This window comes from Wyeomyia smithii, chromosome 1 (genome assembly GCF_029784165.1).
Source record: "Wyeomyia smithii strain HCP4-BCI-WySm-NY-G18 chromosome 1, ASM2978416v1, whole genome shotgun sequence".
NCBI lineage: Eukaryota > Metazoa > Arthropoda > Insecta > Diptera > Culicidae > Wyeomyia > Wyeomyia smithii.
Window position 1 is genome coordinate 57,047,634 of NC_073694.1, and position 21,772 is coordinate 57,069,405.

A 21,772-nucleotide genomic window follows, 5' to 3' on the forward strand; every position below is an offset into this window, starting at 1 on the left:
TAATATAATATTGTTTTCCAGTGAAATGAAACCGGTTAGCAAAATTGATGCATTTTTCGTAAAGTTCTGGCCATTTAAAATTCGAGAGAATTTTATTTATCTCAATTATTTTGTCTACCCCCTGTATAAATCAGGATACTTTTTTGGCGCAACAATTTCGTTAATTTGGATTTTTAGTGGAACTAAAAATTGTTTGTTGGGTAACAAATACTTTAAACTTAAACAGTTCCAAGTTAAACTAAACAATTACCAGAGAATTACCAATAGACTGCCGCTATGCATGTCCATCATATTATAAGAGTTGGCAAGCCAAAGAAAATGCATTTTATTACAATTTCGTATCATTGCTTTTTATGAGATGGTGCAAAAAGTTTGGATATTTTTCTAAAGTTCTCCAGTACTAAGTTGTGGAATTCATCTGTTCTTAGGAAACTAAAAACTATGAATACCTTTTTAGTTACCATTATTTCTCAGAAACTCAGTGACACCCGGGGCGAACCTTTACACCACCCCCAACAATGCTAAATTTTGTCGAATAGCAGCACTCAACAAATACCTAGCGGCAAAAGCAACTCCTGGGGTAGGGTAGGTGAGGTCTCCTTCTTTTGGGTCTCCTCCAGTAACCAGCCGCACTGACTTGTGCTCACCCTCATAATATCGATAATTATCGTTAGCGTCAAAAAATTAACGATAATATCGATGATCAGCATTCATCGATATTATCGATAAGTATCGATAAGTTTCCCATCACTAACGCTGGATGCTTTAGAAGCGAGCTTGGATAACGAAAAAGTAATGGCTAACTATATTAAAAATATGACTTACATCTGTGGTTCAACTGGCAAGGAGAATGGCCTCGATTGTTGCTATCTTTTAATCGAACAGGTAATAACACGGCAATTTTTGACGCAGTGCTCTTGGACGGGAATGTCCAGAGATCATACACCAGTGGAACATACCGGATCAGCGGAGTCTCAAATGAAAGTTCCTTTTATGGTTTACACTAAAGTGCGTAAACTGTTTCTAAGGCTGATCTTGCAAGCTGACAGCGCGTTTACTTCAGTTATGTGCGATGCTTTTTTTAAAAAAGTACTGAAGAATAGCAAGCAACGTTTGCTATCGAAAACAGTTTCTAAACACAAGAATCGCCCGAAAAACCTACAATATAGTATCCGCCAACATGAAGTTCAGCCGATTGCTGCCCAGGTGGGATCTAATTCTGTAAACACCGGATAGAAAAACTGATTTTAAGTTTAACATAAATAACAAAATGCATTTCTGTACATAATTCAGGTGAATAAAATAAAGTTGTTTGAAAATTTCTTTTTATTATTTACTGTTTTAAATTATCGTGACAATAGTTTACAACGTATGGAGTAAGGGAAGAAATACATACTTAAATGTTCCTAGTGGGACTCTTACCATTTTACATTTGATAGATGCAAGAATGTACAATGAAGCTGAACTCAGCTTACCATCAGATTTTTAAATATTCAGCACATTTGATCTGATTGGGGTTTCAAAAAATAATTCCATATCGTTTACCTTACTGCCTCTTATTTGAACTTTACCATTCTGTTCTATAACGTAATCAAAACCTACTATTTGATTGTCTGTTGTTAGGAACCATTTATTATGCAAATCTGTGCTGAACGCATAGCTTTCCCACTGAATTTTCGAAAATATTCTCACATTGTCTTCGACATTATTTTGATTTTCATTAGTGTTTTTTGCTTTCGCAGGTATTTCATTTCTCAAAATAGGATCATTGTTCTTGGGTTTAAAATTGACGTTTTTTGAAATCTGGTTTAACTCACTTAAGCGTTTAGCAATCTGCACTAATTGTTTACTACCTGTCCGAATAAGATTCTTAATCTCGTATAGCTTGCTTTCGAAGGGATAAGCGTTAAATTTGTGTAATGGACCGAAACGTTTAACATCATCAATCAAATGTGTCAAATTATGAAAATTGCTCGTGATGTAATCTTCACCGTACATTGATTTGAAAAGTTCAATGAAATGCAATAAAAATTTATGAGCTAAGTCAAGCATGGGTTAAAACATTTCCGAAAAGCAAATTGTGATTGCACAAAAGAATGATAAAAAATGTTCATAAACGTCTGGTGAGAGGACAGGTTTTAGAATAACTATAGAGACATAATGCAAAAAAGTACGAAATTCTGAGCCTTTCCAGTGGGCAAGACAATCCAAACCACGCATCGATCTATGTATCTCCATGGGCATCCGCAATTGTAGTAACGTTTTCGATATATCCACTGATAAGCGGGCAGGCCATTTCGTTTTGTAAGTTCCAATATTACCATCTCGCCATCCAAGAAGAAGTTTCTTCATAATACCAAGATCGATTAAATGAAGCGAATCTCCTACTGGAAAGTCCTGGATCATATCGATAGGAAGCCTTGACATAACAAAAAAGTCTTGTTAGAATTCAATTCTTTAATTGCATACACTAAAGTCGCTTTTTACGCGGGGGATACGTGCCGCGTAAAAAAACTCGTTAATTCCGGAATCCGCGTAATTTTTTTTTTGTATTTCGAAACGCGGTTCAAAGCAATTATCATATTTCGATGTTTTATCAATATTTTAGTATGATAAATAATTAACAATATATAATTACAAGAAAATAAAAAAATGTGAGTTATCCTGCAAGGGTATTTTTTAAATGCTTTGTTCTTTTTAATTTTTCTAATCCAACCAAAATTTACCTTAATAACGGTGAACCGGTCTTGTAATGTGAGCCATATATTTTATTCCGAAAACCAGTATCTGTTCTTTTTTGGCAAGTGACTAGAGGGTAGAAGTTAGTATGCGATACATACGAATATTCTCCTTGAGTAACGCACTTTTGGCACCCATTTTGCGCATTGAAATTTGCTATATATATATATATATATATATATATATATATATATATATATATATATATATATATATATATATATATATATATATATATATATATATATATATATATATATATATATATATATATATATATATATATATATATATATATATATATATATATATATATATATATATATATATATATATATATAATATTTGGGAATATGTTATTGAGCAGAATCAATGTTAAACTAAACTAATAAAAATAACCTTTTACAAAGGCTCTTGCGGGAGAATCACATACGAAGCATCGTATAATTACAGTGATTTTGATTCCTTGAACCATTACACCATTACTACAAACGTCCTCCATTTCTTTGACAAAAGGGTCGAGAAATGCGTTTAGATCCGTTGGTTTACATTAATCACTATATATCCCAATGATCATTGGTTTGATATCAGGATATTCGTCAATTTTAAACAGAATGGGCCAAAACTCATCCTTAGCACTTCTGTAGATGGGAAGTCCGTCCATATTAATTTTTATTGAAATAGTAATTGGTTCCGTGATTTCACTGAAAACGTTTTCAATGCAAGGTTTAAATCCATGATGCCAATAATGACCTGCTCCAACCGGGTTCAGTACAACCGTTTGTATTGTTTTGAGCAGAGTTCGAGGATCCTTTGGAAGTGCGTCCGATAGCCGTTTATTCAGAATGTTTAAGAGCTCCTTTACAGCAGTATGCCTAACGTTGAAGGTCAGAGCCCACGCCTTGAGATCGTTCAGCAGTTCAATGTTGGCAGCTGCCTCGTCTTCTTGATGTTCAAAAAAGTCTAGGACGTCTTCATCTCCACCATCAATCACCTCCGGATAATTCTGAGTGCAGCTGGCGTCACAATCGTTATAAATGTCTTGTTCCATAACATCATCCTGCTGCACCATTTCAGCGTTGTCATTTTCCGGAACCGAAGTCGAAGCTTGTTGAAAATTTGACACCACATTATACTGAGATGACAAAGAACAGCGAATTCTCGCGATGTTTTGTCTTACTCTCCTTTTATATGTCCCACTTGCCTTAAATGCTTTCCAACCACTCATTTTAAACAATCACTTAGACAATCAGTTCTTTAACAACAAAAATTCTCTGTTTATGTTTTATTCAATGATATCTTAATGCAGGTTACAGCTTCCATACAATCAACATGAAATAAAATTACAGCTTGGTTTTTTAATATACCTTGCTGACTGACTATTATACAACTTTCACAGATTGTGTATTTCTGGTTTCACTTGGTTTTATAACAACCAATATATATTCAATATAAAACAATCTTACAATCGACAATAAAACTGTGAAGCTGAAGTTAAATTATGGAAGGCATATAATGGTTGTGATGAATATTTGCGGAACATGTTTCATGACTATCAAATAAAACCAAAATATAATCGAAGACTTTAATGCGAGCCAACATAAAATAAAAATATAACAAGAATAAATTCTAGAAGCATTTTGATTGTTACTTGGGCTGTCTCCATGTGAAGAGAATGGCCTGAGGTTGGTGAATTTAGCTGCAGCCAAAAAAAAGTAGGAGGTTGTATCCAAGACACGACCGCATAAATGACGTAGAACTACGTACACTATTAAAAAATGCATTGAATGTTTCATTACCCTAGTAACACAACTGGTTTTATCAAAGTTTCATAGCGCTTTTTGGCTGTATTGAACGCTATAAAACTTTGACAAAACCAATATTTTTACTTGAGTAATGAGTTATAATGTCTACTAATTAAGGGTTGTGGATTTTGTAAATCGGATTCACTGCCGGTACCCGGATAACTGTCCCATAATGAAAAACAACATGTTGAGAAATCAGTCAGTGCGTCTTGAACTTTCCTACAGATCAGACGTTTTTTCGGTTGCTTGTGGACTGGTCTTTGACTGCCTATAGCTTCAAAGTTGGTGTTTTGTCAGTGTGTCTTTTAAAGACTACCTGAAAGTTATTTCCCATCAGTCTTTCTCAAGACTACCTACTTTTGAATTTAACATTTGTTTTAACTTTTTTCGTATCACCTGAAATGGCTGGACGGAAAAAGAAACCTCGCATCGCTGCGGGGAGGAAAAGAGAGGCATCTCTTTCTGACACATCGAGTGTCTGTAGTGACAATCCTTTTGATATTTTGCCTGAGCAAGAAGCTGGTGAAATGGAAGTTACCAATACTGAAACTATACAAAATATAAAATCTTTAAAAAAGGAGAAAGTTCCACCTATTGTGGTAACTATTTCTTCTGAATTTAATATATTCAAAAAGGAACTTTCAACGTTTGTTTCTGACGTTAAAGTTACCTATCAAATTGGCCGTAGAGGTGAATGCCGCTTATTAGCCGACTCAGTAAAGGGTCGTGATCGTCTTGTTCAGTATTTAACTGACAAGATGTACAAATTTTTTACATATGACACCAAGAACGCCAAGCCGTTCGAGGTTGTCTTGAAAGGTCTCACCAACGATCAAACCGTTGATGAGATCAAACTTACTTTAACAGAATTACTTGGCATAGCCCCTACCCAAGTAATTCTAATGAAACAAAAATCACGAGGCGAAAACAGTCAGAGAACTGGAATTTCCCTTGTTAATTATTTAATTCATTTTAACCGCAATGAGGTTAACAACTTAAAATTTTTTGAAAAAGCACATGCTTTGTATAATGTGCGTGTAAAGTGGGAAACTTATAGGAAGTATGGCGGAGGTGAAAAGCATATCACCCAATGCCGTACTTGCCAACGTTATGGCCATGGTTCCAAATTCTGTAACATGGACCAAAAATGTCTTAATTATGGAGACTCTTCTCACAAAAAGGACACATGTCCTGTGAAAGAGAGTAAAAATTTTCGCTGTGCGAATTGTAACGGCAACCATATGTCAAATTTTTATCAATGCCCAGTCCGTTTAGCAATTGTCAAGGCAAGGCAAGGTAAACAAAATTCAATTTCTCAATTAAAACCAACTTCAAAACAAAATTCTCCAAGCGTACCAGTGACGCATAGTTTACCTACTCCTTTGCATACCCGTTTAACTTATGCACAGGTTACAGGTAGTTCGAACATTATACCGCCTAGTGTTGGTGGTTCGAAAATGACCGTTAATATGGGTAAGCAAAACACGCTAGAAAATAATTGTACACCTATTACTCCAGCTAATATTGCTGCCGAAAATATTTTTTCTAATGTCAACTGCCTGGGGCCTATTACGGCAGGTAAACTTTCTTTTTTGCAACAGGCAATGTTCGATCTTATGAACGCCATGTTGCAGGCAAAATCAATGTTTGAAGCCATTCAAATAGGCACAAATTTTACTATTAAAATTGTTTCTAATTTAAAATTTAGCAATGATTTTAAATAAAACAATTAAAATATTAAATTGGAATGCTCGCTCATTGAAGGCCAATGAGAATGAGCTTTTTAATTTTTTAACAGTAAATAATGTGCATATTGCAATTATTACTGAAACATTTTTGAAACCTAACATAAAATTAAAATATGATCCCAATTACGTGGTTCATAGATATGATAGGATTCAGGGTTCCGGCGGTGGAGTTGCAATTGTTATTCATCGGCGAATCAAACATCGTGCTCTTCCCCATCTTGAGACGAAAGTTATTGAAACTTTGGGAATTGAAGTTCAAACTGAACTTGGGATTTTATTTATTGCCGCAGCATATTTACCATTTCAATGCACACGCGAGCTCAAAAATTATTTTAAAGGTGATTTACAAAAACTCACCAGAAATCGTTCGAAATTTTTCATAATCGGCGATTTTAACGCTAAACATCGTTCATGGAATAATTCTCAAAGTAATTCCAATGGCAAAATTTTATTCAATGATTGTTCTTCAGGATACTATTCTATTTTGTCTCCGAATAGTCCTACATGCTTTTCTTCTGTAAGAAACCCTTCAACAATTGATTTGGTGCTGACAGATCAAAGTCATGTATGTAGTGATTTGATCACACATGCTGACTTTGATTCTGACCATCTTCCAATAACTTTTTCTTTATCACATGAATCAGTTTTAAACCCTATGAGCTCTGTTTTTAATTATAACAAAGCTAATTGGGAAAGATACAAAAATTATATTGAGAGAAATTTCAATAATGAGCTTGATTTGCAAAACGAAGTGAATATTGATTCCGCTTTGGAAGCATTAAAATGTGCAATTGTTGATGCCAGGAATTATTCTGTTCCAAAGGCTCAAGTGAAATTTGATTCACCAATAATTGACGAAAATCTTCAACTTCTAATTCGTTTGAAAAATGTCCGCAGACGTCAATATCAACGTTCTCGTGACCCTGTTTTTAAAACTATTTATAAAGATTTACAGAAAGAGATTAAACATAGATTAACTCTTCTGAGAAATCAAAATTTTGAGACTAAAGTTGAAAAATTGAAACCATATTCAAAACCATTTTGGAAGCTGTCGAAGATTCTTAAGAAACCTTCAAAGCCTATTCCAGTTTTAAAAGATGGTGAACGTTTTCTTGTATCCAATGAACAAAAGGCTCAAAGACTTGCTCAGCAGTTTGAGAGTGTTCATAACTCAAATTTGAATTTTGTGAGTCCAATTGAAAATGAAGTCACACGTCAATTTGATTTAATTTCTTCCCAGAATTTTTTACCTGCAGAAATAATTGAAACTAACTTGAATGAGATTAAATCAATTATTAAAAATTTCAAAAATATGAAAGCACCTGGTGACGATGGAATCTTTGATATACTAATTAAACATCTCCCTGAGAGCACAATGGATTTTTTAGTGAAAATTTTCAATTGCTGCTTCAAAATTGCATATTTTCCCAAATTATGGAAAAATGCAAAAATTACTCCCATTTTAAAACCGGATAAGAACCCAGCTGAAGTTTCAAGTTATCAACCAATCAGTTTGCTTTCTTCAATAAGTAAACTGTTTGAGAGAGTTATTCTTAACAGAATGATGTCACACATCAACGAAAATTCAATTTTTGCAAATGAACAGTTTGGATTTCGCCATGGGCATTCCACAACTCATCAATTGCTCAGAGTTACTAATATGATACGAGCTAACAAATCTGAAGGTTATTCCACTGGAGCTGCTCTTATAGACATAGAAAAAGCATTCGACAGTGTTTGGCATAAAGGTTTGATTGCGAAATTGCAAACTTTTAATTTTCCAATTTTCCTAATCAAAATTTTAAAAAATTATCTTACTGATCGAACTCTGCAGGTTGTCTATCAGAATTCAAAATCTGATAGATTTCCTGTCAGAGCAGGTGTGCCTCAAGGTTCAGTCTTGGGTCCAGTCCTGTACAACATATTCACTTCAGATCTTCCTGATTTGCCTCCAGGATGCACAAAGTCATTGTTCTGCGATGACACAAGCATTTCCGTAAAAGGAAAAAGTCTTCGTGTCATATGCAGTCGATTGCAGAAAAGTTTAGATATTTTTTCTTCCTACTTGCAAAAGTGGAAAATCTCTCCCAATGCTTCTAAAACTCAAATGATAATTTTTCCGCATAAGCCTAGGGCTTCTTTCCTCAAGCCAAACAATAAACACGTTGTCAAGATGAATGGGGTTATTTTAAGTTGGTCCGACAAGGTTAAGTACTTGGGACTAATTTATGATAAAAAACTTATTTTCAAAGAGCACATTAAGAGTATACAAGCCAAGTGCATCAAATATACGAGATGTTTATATCCTCTCATTAACAGGAATTCTAAACTTTGTTTAAAGAACAAACTTTTGATTTACAAACAAATTTTTAGACCAGCAATGCTTTATGCTGTACCGATCTGGTCAAGTTGCTGTTCAACAAGGAAGAAAACGCTCCAAAGGATTCAGAATAAAATTCTGAAAATGATTTTGAAGCGTCCTCCTTGGTTTGGTACACTCGAATTACATAGACTTACTGGTGTTGAACCATTAGAAGCTATGTCAAATAAAATTATTAACAATTTTCGACAAAAATCGTTGCAATCCTCAATTGCTACGATAAGCTCTCTTTATAGCCAATAAGTTAGCAATTAAGTTAGTTGTAAGTTTACTTCCCCTTTCCTGACAAGTAGGTTTAAATCCCTACGAATGATAAGTCCTAATTGCGAAAGCAAACAAATCTTAACAATTAAAATTACAAATTTCTAACAGTGTTGAGAAGTCACCATTTGTGATTGGACACACATACTCATTATTTACTAATATTTATCATAAATACTTAAGCTTCTAACAAATCGCCCCTTAAAAAAAACATGTTGAGAAAACGGCGATTTAATATTATCCGTGAATTTTCGGATTACCAGCAATTACATCCAGAACCAATGACCATAACAGTTTCATGGCACCACAAGTTTATCGTTGAGAACAAAAAACCATGGATGGAATTGGTTTTACGTTATATAACTTGAAAAAAAGACAAAATGGTACAAAATATGCGGGTACATTTCAAAAGTACTCGTATGTTTTGTCCCATCACATATAAATTCAACCAGCAACCGGCATTATCATTGGCAACGTAGATTATACTACAGAAAAACAACATTAGTCTAGGTAATTAAATGACATACTTCTATATGCCTAAAAAAATCCGATATACACTAATCTGGAGCAAAATTATATGTTTGTAGTTTGTACCACTATGCAGTGGGACTGTCATGCGGGTACTTTCAATATGGGACAAAAACAACTTGGTATTTTTTTCATGTTTTCCATACAAAAGTATCAATTTTAATTTTTTTCCAGAAAATATGATAACAATTAAGTCTATTCCCGATGATAACTCAAAAGTGACCAAAATCAGTATGGGACAGTTATGCGGGTACCGGCAGTTCAGCATTGTTAGCAGAACGTGCCGAGTTAAAAGCCATACACAGCACACACGCACAAATCATACCATATCATACAGACACACACACATCATACCATATCATACAGACACACACACACATTATATCATATCATACACACACACAATTCATACCATATCATCATACCATACACACATCATACCATATTATACACACACAGCAAGCAAGCGACCAATCAGAGGACGTTATTTTTATTTCAACAAGGCTTGACAATTTTAAATAGTGCAATAGTTCGTAGATTCAAACAACATTTCTCTGCATTTGGGCAGATGCGTGTACAATTTTCCAATCGATTGCTGCAAGAATGAAGAAAATCGGTTGAAAACCAACCGACCTATAAGCATTTGAAAAGGGACAAATTTCGTCCCAGTTTTTCAGTTTGCATCCCTGTGTGGTATGCTAAAGTAAAACGTAGTTCTACGTCAAAAGGCATTTTGCTGTTCAAAATTGGATTTGGTGATGACGATCTTTATGCTGCCCCAACAGTGGGGAAATAATGGCAGTCTGGCGAGGCACGCTGAGAAGAACCGCGCTGCTACAGAGACATGGTGACCAACCACAGCGCAAGTGGTTTATTCAATTTGAAGGCAGCCACAGGCGCAACCCGCTGTTACTTCTGAGTGCTGTATCTGCTTCTACTGCTGTCAACGTTGTGGACGGTCCATCCAGCTCACCTTCCGACTAATGAATGTAGCTAGTTTTCCCAGAAACACTCTTTTATAGCCGAAGGGTGCTACGTAATAGGCCACGCCCTTCTGTTCAGTTGTCTAATTCTCTAATATTCTTTAGACGAATTATTCCACAATTCGCGTTTGATTTTTGTATCCAGCTAGTGAACACCGATGGTGCTCTCACACACGCAACGGTTTTAACCCGTATTTTATTGTGGTTTGTGACATCAAGCGATTTCGTTTGCTCGTTGTTGCGTGTTGCATCATGTTGCAACTTGGCAGCTGGGAGACGACGTAATTCTGTTAATGCTGATTGATTGAATCGACTTCATATTAGCTCTGCATATTCGAATTAACTGCCTTTGTGAATGCGTTCTAACAGGGCAGTTTGTTATTCAATATCGGTTATGTTGATCGCAGCCTTTGTGCTGTCCCAACAGTATTATCTAAATAAACTACAACAGAATTTGATTGCTAGGATCCCGCGAAGAATGTTTGCTTGTGTTGATGCTAGGAAATTTTCACCCTTCAATTACTTGTTTATTTGCCTTGAAAAAAGGCATTTTGCTGTTCAAAATCGGTTGCTGATCACAACCTTTGTGCTGCCCCAACAGTGGGGGAGTTAAGATACACGGACAACATGCACTGTGGAAGCTATTTCACCTTCTGTAAATTAGACGGCCGCGACAGATGTAACTGCTAGAAGCCGCACAGAATGCTTGCTTACGTTGTCAAAAATTATTAACTTTCAATGACTTGTTTATTTGCCTTGAAAAAAGCCATTTTACTGTTCAAAATTGGATTTGGTGATGACGATCTTGATGCTGCCCCAACAGTGGGGGAATAATGGCAGTCTGGCGACACACGCTGAGAAGAACCGCGCTGCTTCTGAGCCGTGGTGACCAACCACAGGGCTAGTGCTGCTGCTAAGGAAGGACGACTGCTGTTGACAACTTGTCGCTGTCCAGAACTATTATGAGCGACTTCGGCTGAAACAGGCTCTTATATAGGCCAAATAGCATGTTTTCGATTGCAAGGTATATGATTCTGTCGACCGTGCTTGGGAAGCAATCATATAACGACCAATAAGAGGACGTAATTTTCATTTAAACAAGGCTTGACAATTATCAATTGTACAATAGTTTGCATAATCAATCAACAATTTTCTACATTTGGGTGGATGCGTGTATAGTTTTCCAAACAATTGCTGCAAAAATGAAGGAAATCGGTTGAAAACCAACCGATTTATAAGCATTTAAAAAGGGACATATTTCGTCCCCTTTTCGTCAATAGTTTTCCTATTTACATCCCTATGCGGCAGGCTAAAGAAAAACGTAGTTCTACGTCAAAAAATTGAATATGTATCCGGAAACACACATGGTAATACCCAAATGGCGAAGCCTGCTTTCATATCGACCATATACTGGTTGCCGGATAGCATTTCTCAAATGATGTTAGATCCTTGGGAGGCTCAAACGTCGATTCAGACTGCCGTTCAGTTCCGGGCAGTTGCGCTTGGGAAGACGCGAAGGACAACTGGTTTGTTGCTTTAAAGTTGTATTCTCTTGAAAGTCTACCAGATCAAATCGAAGTGTGCTTGTCGGCGGGTGTTACCGGTGGTACTGGATTCTGGCGCAACGGCTCACGTGTCGAGCGACGCGTAGTGTTGTTGGATGGATGCATAAATCCAAAGCAGCAGCGGTATGTTTGCCGGACGGAAAGTCCATCAACGAAGACGGAACTCGAACGAATGTGAGACTTGACAACGTCTTAGTAACCTGATATCTGATTAGAATTACAAATTTGGGGTTTCGAGTGCTACATCCTGACAGATGAGAAACGATACTAGTTGAACAGCGCAAAGAAGGGCTGTATGCAGATTTATTATGTGTATGGTCCGTGTTGTGAGGGGAAGATGGCTCGCGAATCATTCCCGGATGTGTCGGGTAGTATAACTAGTCCCATGGAAGAAAAAACGCCGACGATAAACTCGCACGATAATATTACACGGCCTCGTATCCACCACAACAAAATTGTGTTGCCAAGTTGAAGAACGACTATCTTGTCAAGATGCTACGGTGTATGTTTTCGGAGTCTCGGTTGAGCACAAGGTACTAGAGCGAAGCGAACTATTTGCAGAACCGTTTGCCGTCGCCCACGGTATGTAAGCTGGGTCTCAAGGCGGAGAAGCTGGATTTGCAGACATACCTAAGGTGTATCGTTTCTTGAACTCTGAAATGAATATGTTTATGATCACCAGAAGCTGAAAGCTGAAAGTCGGCAATGGTCGACGACCTGAAGTCTCACGAGTAAATGAGACATGCTGTCGATTCTCATGTCCGATGTTCTAGTATCTCAGGCACAGACCAGGGATGGTCGACCAACCTGCCGGACATCCAATTTATTAGCTATAGCAGTCATGTCGTGGCTGAGGAAGACGTAAGGGTTACGAATGAGGAGCTCACTGTGATGGCCAACTCTTTAAAGGTGAGCAATGCACTGGGACTTAATGGAATGCCTAACCTAGCCATCAAGACTGCCATAAAAGAGCTGCCCGGGCTATTCCGGGTAGTCATGCAGAAGTGCCTTGATGACTGGCTCTTTCTGGAAAGGTGGAAGTGACAAAAACTGGTCCTATTGCTGAAAGCTAGGAAATCGTATACAGACCGATCTGTTCACTGAACACTGCCGACAAGGTACTTGAGAGGATTATCATCAACAGACTGGGCAACAGACTATTGCAATAAAACTTAGTATCGTTTCAAAACACGAAACTTACGTCGTAGAAGTGTAGAGCAGCTTCATAGTGTGCATTATACGAAGCAAATATTTGCTTGAAACGACGATCAATATTTGCTTGCCGTGTAATATCAAATTATTTGCTTAATTTATTTGTCAATTATTTATTTGCTCTCTTATTCAGTGAACGATAAATTAATAAATATTTCCTTCGTCTCATGTCTTCTTTTGCTAGTGAGTTCACTACTAAGCGGATAGTTGCTTGATTTTATCTTTGTTTATTGACAAAAAATTTTGAAACCTGTAAATTGATGAAAAAAAATTGAAACCCGTAAATCAATGCGACCAGAAATAAATAAATTAATAAAACTCAGTCTGTGTAACTTGGGTCGTGGCCGCGATTTTACATTAATTACGAAGGCATTCAAATGCTCTAAAATCTGGTTGCCAAACACTCAGCTTTATTTTCAACCAACGAAAAGTATTGGACTCTTCAGTTTCTAATGAAATGTAGCAAGAGCTGGAATCGGTGATTTAGGAGTATTTTAGAAATCAGACACTAGCGGCGATTCAGCGATCTTAGGCAAAGTTTTACAGAAAGGAACTACATTATTTGGGCCTAACGAAAAATTGTCAGCGGAACTGAGGCGATTGATAGACGATTGTTCATGAATTTCTGGAGTGAACTTTAATAAATTTTGTTCTTCAATTGATAATTGAATTGTAAACGATTGTTTGAAACTTTTTATTAATAAACTTTATTTGAATTCTCATTTTTGCTAAGGATTTTTTCCTTTCCCGGTTCCCGGGAATTCCCGGGAAATGAGATTTTTCATTCCCGTTTCCCGGGAAATCTATTCTCGGGAATATTGCAAACCCTACATGTATCGTACAAGATTTTGGAAAATTACTTCCGGACTCGAATACTAGCTCACGAGACGGAGGAGGGTTAGAAGTGCGTCCAAATCACTGCAGGAGTACCGCAAGGTGCCCCCGATGTTGAGGAATGGTTTACTACGGAGTGTTAAAGCTAAAGTTCCCTGTAAGGATTGGGATCGTCGGGTTTGCGGACTCGACGGAAAGGTTGAGTTGACGACCGCGCACTACAAACGCGAGGTTGAGGACTGCATGGACTCTATGAAATTGCAGTTAGCGCACCATGAGACAGAGGCCATGGTTGTTAGTAACCGTAAATCAGAGCAACAAGCGGTGGTGGTTGGAGTCGGAGACTGCACCATTACCTCAAAGTTATCTTTGAATTCCTTGGGAGTTATGGTCGACGACATGCTCACACTTAGTGAAGTTAGTGAACTCAACAAGAGTTGCTAGAGTTGAGATGAGCGAACGACTAAGCAACTCTGTCAAGATAATGAAGGATAACCAAACCTTAGCCAGTTCGTGTCTTCAGGGCGGAAGAATCGTCGGTCCAAGCACAACAAAGTACGGGAACATTTTGTCAAGCAGTTGTACAATGACCGTAGCATGGAACTTTAGTACTGTCCCACTGAAGAAATGGTGGGTTCAGTTATGCAACTGAATTTCGCACAGATTTTGGGATTGTCGCTCAACGATGGCAATGCTCGTTGAGGAAAAGTGTTTGTAAAACAATGATCTTGCCACCTTATATACATAGTCCAAGTAACCGCTCAATATTTCACGTTTTCTAACGAAAAACCAGCCTTCTCTAAAGTAGAATCGAGCTTAATTTTAATTGGCGATTTAGTGCAAAACTAATCAAGACTATGCGACTTCTGGATTTTAACTTTGGAACTAGGAAAATATACTGATATACACGGGAAACTGTCTTTCATGCGATGTTTGTCTAAAATGTATGCTCTCGACTTTAATAACAATACAACTGGTAATAAATTCTATGCAGCATCTAGTACTGACGAGAAAATGTATACAAAATAGGAAATATATCTTGCGTAACTATTGAAAAGGACCTAAGTAACAATGAGAGATTCTCTCCTCTCTCACCCTGTTTCGCTGAATGCAAATAGAACCATGAAAAATGTTGAATCAACTTAGTTAAAAATTGAAAAGAGAAAGTAAACAAAGAGAGTCTTTCAATGTTACCTAGGTCCTTTGGAAAAGTTACGCGAGGAGATCCGGTTTTTGTTTTTAATTAAAGGTTATGTTCTTACTTGCTTTTTTAGTTTAAAATAACAAATGATTATTGCGCGAAAGCTTCGTTCAAGTGCGGATGTTGCTTCAATTACTCTCCCAGACGGTCTCGAGGTACGACGCTGGCCTAACATTCCAGTCGTCTTGAGTTCGAGTCTCGGCTTGGAAAAGGCTGTTCTGCCGCTCATGGCAAGTCCGTCCCAATTGAATTTTTATCAATTTTGAGTTTGTTTATGGAATCAATTCCTTTTTATATCTACTTTCGATAAAACAAATATTTTTGAATACTTCGTTCTGAGGAACTATGAAAAAAATAGCAAGTCGGTTTGTCCCATAGCAAAAGTGATCGCAAGTCGGTCCCATTGAAAAAATCTTCGCAATTCAACCCCACAGTCAATAATGATTATGAAAAATATGATATTTACCACAACTTATGGTCTTCAGGTTTAGAACTGGATGTACCAAGTGATATTCAATAGGAGGTTTGATTGAATTTTACGCGTTCTACATCGTGTGGCTCTAACTGATAGTACAATGTTTTCTTCAAGACAGTTTCCACCAGTAATTTCTTTTAGCTGTTTGTTGACAGTGATCGCTTCAGGTGTGTCACTGTATTGTTAGTTAAAGCATTCTTTAGTAAATACTACTTTTCGTATTTTATCCGTATTTTATGTAAAGACGTGGGTAAGAATTGTTCAATTATTGTCGTGAATTTCGTTTTGAAGAATTTGTCAGTCATATCAAATACTTCGGTACGCTACTTAGCTGTTTTTTAATGGAGCAAACATTTTCCTAAGCTATAGGTGTTCTTTCATATTTGCTTCCACTGCTACGTGGAAGCTGTCCGCCGTCACGAACGTGTGACTGCTTTCAGGGAAATTTAGAACAAGTTCCTACACCTAAACTGATTCTGAATTTATCAGTAGTAGGTATCAAATGTAAAAACAATATCTAATTTTATTTTGAGCGGCGCAGTTGGTACATTGTGCTTCTCACAAAAACATGTTTAATGAAGCACGAGAGAAGGTCGTTTATAAATTGACCAGCGATGGATTCATTCCAAACGCACGCTCTAGCACCACCATCGATTTGCAGTATTTTGTTTTTCATCACCGGTCGTAGCTGGCTATGGGACTGACTTGCTATCATTCTGGCTACGTACCGTAAAAGTAATCACAAGTGGGTCCCAGCTTATGATTTTCAACAAATTTTAATCAAATTTCGGTGTTAATGCAAGTTTTATGATGCAAAAGTGTTAGATTGTCATTTCAGTACTCAATTCTGTTGATGGTCTTGGTTAAAAAAGCGTTTGAGTGCAAAATTTCACCTAAAGTGTTACGATTTTTAATTGCTGTTTTCTCATCAGCACCAAAACGCAAATGGGACGGACTTGCTATGAGCGGCAGTGTTAGTGTCAGTAGGATCGTAGCGCTAGCCTCGTAATTTTCCTGTACACTTAACAGTTGGCTGCGAAGTCTGTGTATAAATAAACAGAAGGTCAAGTTCCGAATCGGATTGTAGCACCAAGGCTTTGCTTTTTATTGCTTCAATTTAATGCTTCACGCAATGTTTACGTGAATTTTAAAAAGTTCTCGCTCGACTCACGTTGTTCACAAAACAAACAATGGATATATATGTCAGAGATTTTCAAGCCAATTTTTTCAACCTCTTACAGATTGTACACCCAATTATATATTTGGAGTTTTCCCCACAGACATTACCTTTGGATCTAATCAATATCTCTAAGTTCGAGTCGGTACTCTTTGCCTCTTCCTGTTTTACCTGACATTAGGCCGTATAAATGAAAGCGCTTGCTTTACTCTTTCCATGCAAATCTCATGGAAGAAGCAAAATGACATCTTTTCTTCATACAGTCTATTAAACTAATTTCTTAAAACCAGATGTCAAATGTTCTGCATATTTTTCAAACAATTAGGCGGTTTATGAACCATGAAGATAACGTAGGAAAAAATGTTGATCCTAAAGTTATAAGGGTGATTTTAATAGTAAAAAACCGCCTGTTTTTCTTTGATAACACCAAACTAAATCAACCAATGGAAGAAAGCATATCGAAAACAGAAACTGTTGACATTCGTAAAAAAAATCGATACCCCTATGAATTACAATATATATACCAACATTACCTCATGAAATCTGTAATGAAGGGCATCATGCAAGAACAACTACAGCAGAAGAGCCACTACTAGGAATGGAGGATACCCTCTTGATTTATAAAAGCAACAAAATAGCCAAGCAAAAAAATAATATAATATGAAGATGAACACATCAAAACATAATCATAACACCACATTGGAGCTCGGTTATCAAGGTTTCAGCACGAACTACCAAGCTTTTCTACCTAAATAGAACTGAGTTTTTTCTACAGCGAAATTTCTTACACAAATTAAAAAAAAAGATAGACAATAATCACAAAACACACAGTCTAGCCTCCGGCAGTGAGCATTTACCATATTCGTGTAGAGCCTCGACATTGTGCGGTCCTCTGTAATGAGTGTTCAAACTGCAATATTTGGCCTTACACTTGACCGGAACCGACAGAGGCTGCAGGTGCTTAAGAAGCAAAAGCCGTGAGGAAAAAGCGTTCAAAAAAGCTGCTCAACGTAGCTCAAGTAGCGCTCCTGATGGCTTGTGTGCGGATGCAAATGTGATGAAATTCGTACACTTATCACTGTTGCTGTTAATGCTGCTGCTATTTCACCGCGATACACTGCTTCTGGATGTCCGGAGAATGGCTACTTTTCACGGGTTGGGGAACAAAAAACTAAGCAAATTGCAGCGGAAATGTATGAGCCATGCGACAGTATAAATTGCGTGCGAAGTTGGCGACGGATCGTTTCTGTTTGATGTGAATAACCCAAAAGGCGAGGAAAATAACAACCGATTGGAAAATGCCTCGTCAGTGTATGCGTGTGCGAAGGGAGAATTCTCCTAAGGACAACCCAAACACCAGTAAACGGGATGTAAACAAAGCAAGGATACACATACTGCGAGCGCAGCGACGATGCGCTAACCGTCGCAACGCTTCCTGTTTTGAAAAAGCGGTTTGAATATGGGTGGCGAGTTACAAATTACCAAGCGTTTCCTCATAAAATTATACAATGGAGAGTTATAATCGTGACGTGTGCGCGATTGAGTTCCCTACAAAAATAATCAGAACATAGTCAGGCACATAGGGTAACGGGGGTATTTTGGCCAGCTCTATTATACCATTGTTAAGAGCTAAGTGTCTATTGATAGCGGACCTCTGCAGAACGTGTCTTCAAGCGCGAAGAAGGATTCAACGTGCGCGAACCGACGAAGAAAGGGAAGATCGTCGAGGGGCATTCAGTTCCGCAAGAGCGGCGCTTAAGTGAGCAATAAAAGCTAGTAAACGTGCGTGCTTCGAAAGACTGTGCGCTAGTGCCAACACTAACCCGTGGGGTAACGCCTATAGGATGGTGATGGCCAAGACTAAGGGTGCGATGGCGCCCGCAGAAAAATCACCAGCGATGCTTGAGCGGATCATAAAGGGACTTTTTCCACGCCACGAGCCAAATCCTTGGCCTCCGGCTGGCGAGTCACTTCACCGACGTTCCAGTATCTCAAACTCAGACCAGAGGTGGTCGGCCAACCTGCCGAACACCCAATATATGAGTGAAGCATGCAGAAGTGCCTGGATGACTGTACATTCCCAGAGAGATGGAAGCGACAGAAGATGGTCTTATTGCCGAAGACAGGGAAACCACCTGGTGACCCGTCGGCATACAGACCGAAATGTCTGCTCGATACGGCGGGTAAGGTGCTCGAGAAGGTTATTCTCAATAGACTGGTTAGGTACACCGAAAGTGCAAACGGTCTGTCGAGTAACCAGTTCGGCTTCCGAAAAGGCAAGTCTACGGTGGATGCTATTCTGTCCGTCACCAAAACAGCAGAGGTAGCACTCCAGCGTAAAAGATGGGGCATTCTCTATTGCGCAATCGTCACGTTGGACGTGAAAAATGCGTTCAATAGTGTTAGCTGGGATTCCATAGCCCACTCGCTTCGGAAACTAGACATTCCGGTGTCTTTGTACAGGATTCTGGAAAATTATTTCCAGAATCGTGTGCTAGTTTACAGCACAGACGAGGGTCAAAAATGTGTCCCAATTACCGCAGGGGTTCCACAAGGTTCCATCCTGGGCCCGGTACTGTGGAATATCATGTACGATGAAGTGCTGAAACTAAAGCTCCCCCAAGGGGTTGTGATCGTTGGATTTGCGGACGACATCACACTTGAGGTCTACGGCGAGTCGATCGAGGAGGTTGAGTTGACGGCTTCGCACTCTATAAGCGTCGTCGAGGACTGGATGCGCTCCAAAAAACTGGAGCTGGCGCATCATAAGACGGAGATTTCAGTTGTCAATAACCGCAAGTCGAAGCAACAGGCGTTGATCAGTGTCGGGAATTGCACCATCGCCTCTAAGCGCTCCCTGAAGCTGCTGGGGGTGATGATCGATGACAAGCTCGCCTTCGGGAGCCATGTCGAATATGCCTGTAAGAGGGCTTCAATGGCTATTGCAGCATTATCTCGCATGATGTCCAATAACTCAGCAGTGTACGGCAGCAAGCGGAAACTTCTAGCTGGCGTGACTTCGTCCATACTGAGATACGGCGGGCCAGTGTGGTCCAAAGCACTAGGTACTAGTAAACATCGGAGTAAGTCGGAGAGTACCTACAGGCTCATGTGCCTGAGGGTTGCGAGCACGTATCGAACTGTGTCATACGACGCAATCTGCGTCCTGTCCGGCATGATGCCTATCAGCATAGCCATTAAGGAGGACGTAGAATGCTTAGATCAACGTGACACAAGGGGCATACGAGGTACCAGAAGATCATTCTCGATGATCAGATGGCAGCAGGAGTGGTCCAATTCCGCGAAGGGTAGATGGACGCATCGACTTATTCGGGATGTATCCGGATGGGTCGGGAGGCGCCATGGAGAAGTGAACTTCCATCTGACACAGATTCTGTCAGGCCATGGTTGCTTTAGGCAGTATCTACACAGATTCGGGCATGCGGGGTCCCCCAGGTGTCCCGAGTGCGCGGGTGCGGAAGAGACTGCTGAGCATGTCTTCTTCGTGTGCCCTCGTTTTGTGCATGCGCGGAGCGACATGATGGTAGTGAGCGGGCCAGACACCACTCCGGACAACCTAGTTCGGAGGATGTGTAAAGACCCAAACATTTGGAGGGCGGTTTGTACAGCCGCCTCTCAAATAGTTTTAGAATTGCAAAACAGGCGACAGGTTGACCACCGACACGCCAGTGTTAGCTAACGGCCAGTCTCCAGGTTAGTTAGCTAAGTTAGCAAAAAGACCTAAAGAACCAAGAGGGGGCACAGAGCACAAAAGCCGCTCCCCGAAGCAATACCTAGCGGTGGTCCCGGGGAGTATTATGGGCTGGAGACTGAAGGGGTTTTAGTGGGTCCGGTTACTGATTCAAACCAACCCCACACTGCAATGCAAATTTCCCCTTCACCTGAAACAAAAAAAAAAGTGTCTATTTTAAAATATATCGTTCAACAATGCAATATATTGAAAAATATCCTAGAAATATCAAAATTTCTTCGAAGTACATAAAATATTTTGGTCGACCAATGTTTAATTTTGACCCACCTTTACGTTATATAATGGATGTATTGAAATATCTTGACTAATTATATTTAAAATCATCATCGGTATTTTTAAAGCACAAATAGTGTATTTGAGGAGGACATCCTTCTATTGTGAATTTTTGAAAATTTGAGGCATGTAAAAATGAAAAGATTGGATTTATAGCGGTTTGACACGCATTCTCGTATCGGTTAACGTGATAAATTAAGAAGTAATTAGGTACCGTAAACTGGGATCACTTTGATCACTTTTTTGAATATATCTTAAATATTTTGAGAATGTACAGAAAACCAAATTGTTTGACATTTTTAAAATGAGTACTGGCACGCATTGAGCAAGATCATGTCACTACCTCAAAAGTTTAGCAACAGTTCTGCTGTTTTTGAAGGTGCCCAACACTTTCCACATCGATCATCATTCCGGGGTGACTTTGATCACTTCATTGTTTTGATGAATTTGAAGTGAAACTTTACTGCTTTACCAAGTTTGAACAATTGACAACGACTTAAATGAGTTTATTTATATGAAAAAGCAATTCAGGGGTTATTCACATTCCACGTCAACAGTCTATTAGGTGAACGTTCGAAATTTGTACAAAATTTTAGGATATATATATATATATATATATATATATATATATATATATATATATATATATATATATATATATATATATATATATATATATATATATATATATATATATATATATATATATATATATATATATATATATATATATATATATATATATATATATATATATATATATATATATATATATATATATATATATATATATATATATATATATATATATATATATAT

At 38.1% G+C, this 21,772-nt stretch overlaps 1 protein-coding gene across 2 annotated transcripts in view; it reads right to left on the reverse strand.

Annotated features, from left to right (window-relative positions):
* The window catches only part of LOC129722691 (uncharacterized), a 35,768-nt gene extending 17,585 nt beyond the window's left edge, over nt 1–18,183 (reverse strand). Inside the window, exon 1 of one of the 2 annotated variants that reach the window (XM_055676369.1) lies at nt 17,766–18,183. In XM_055676369.1, coding sequence (XP_055532344.1) covers nt 17,766–17,789 — 24 coding nt within the window. In that variant the 5' untranslated portion in view covers nt 17,790–18,183. The remainder of the gene's footprint in view (nt 1–17,765) is intronic. The other variant, XM_055676359.1, reaches the window with a different exon arrangement.
* Between the last annotated feature and the right edge of the window lie 3,589 nt (nt 18,184–21,772).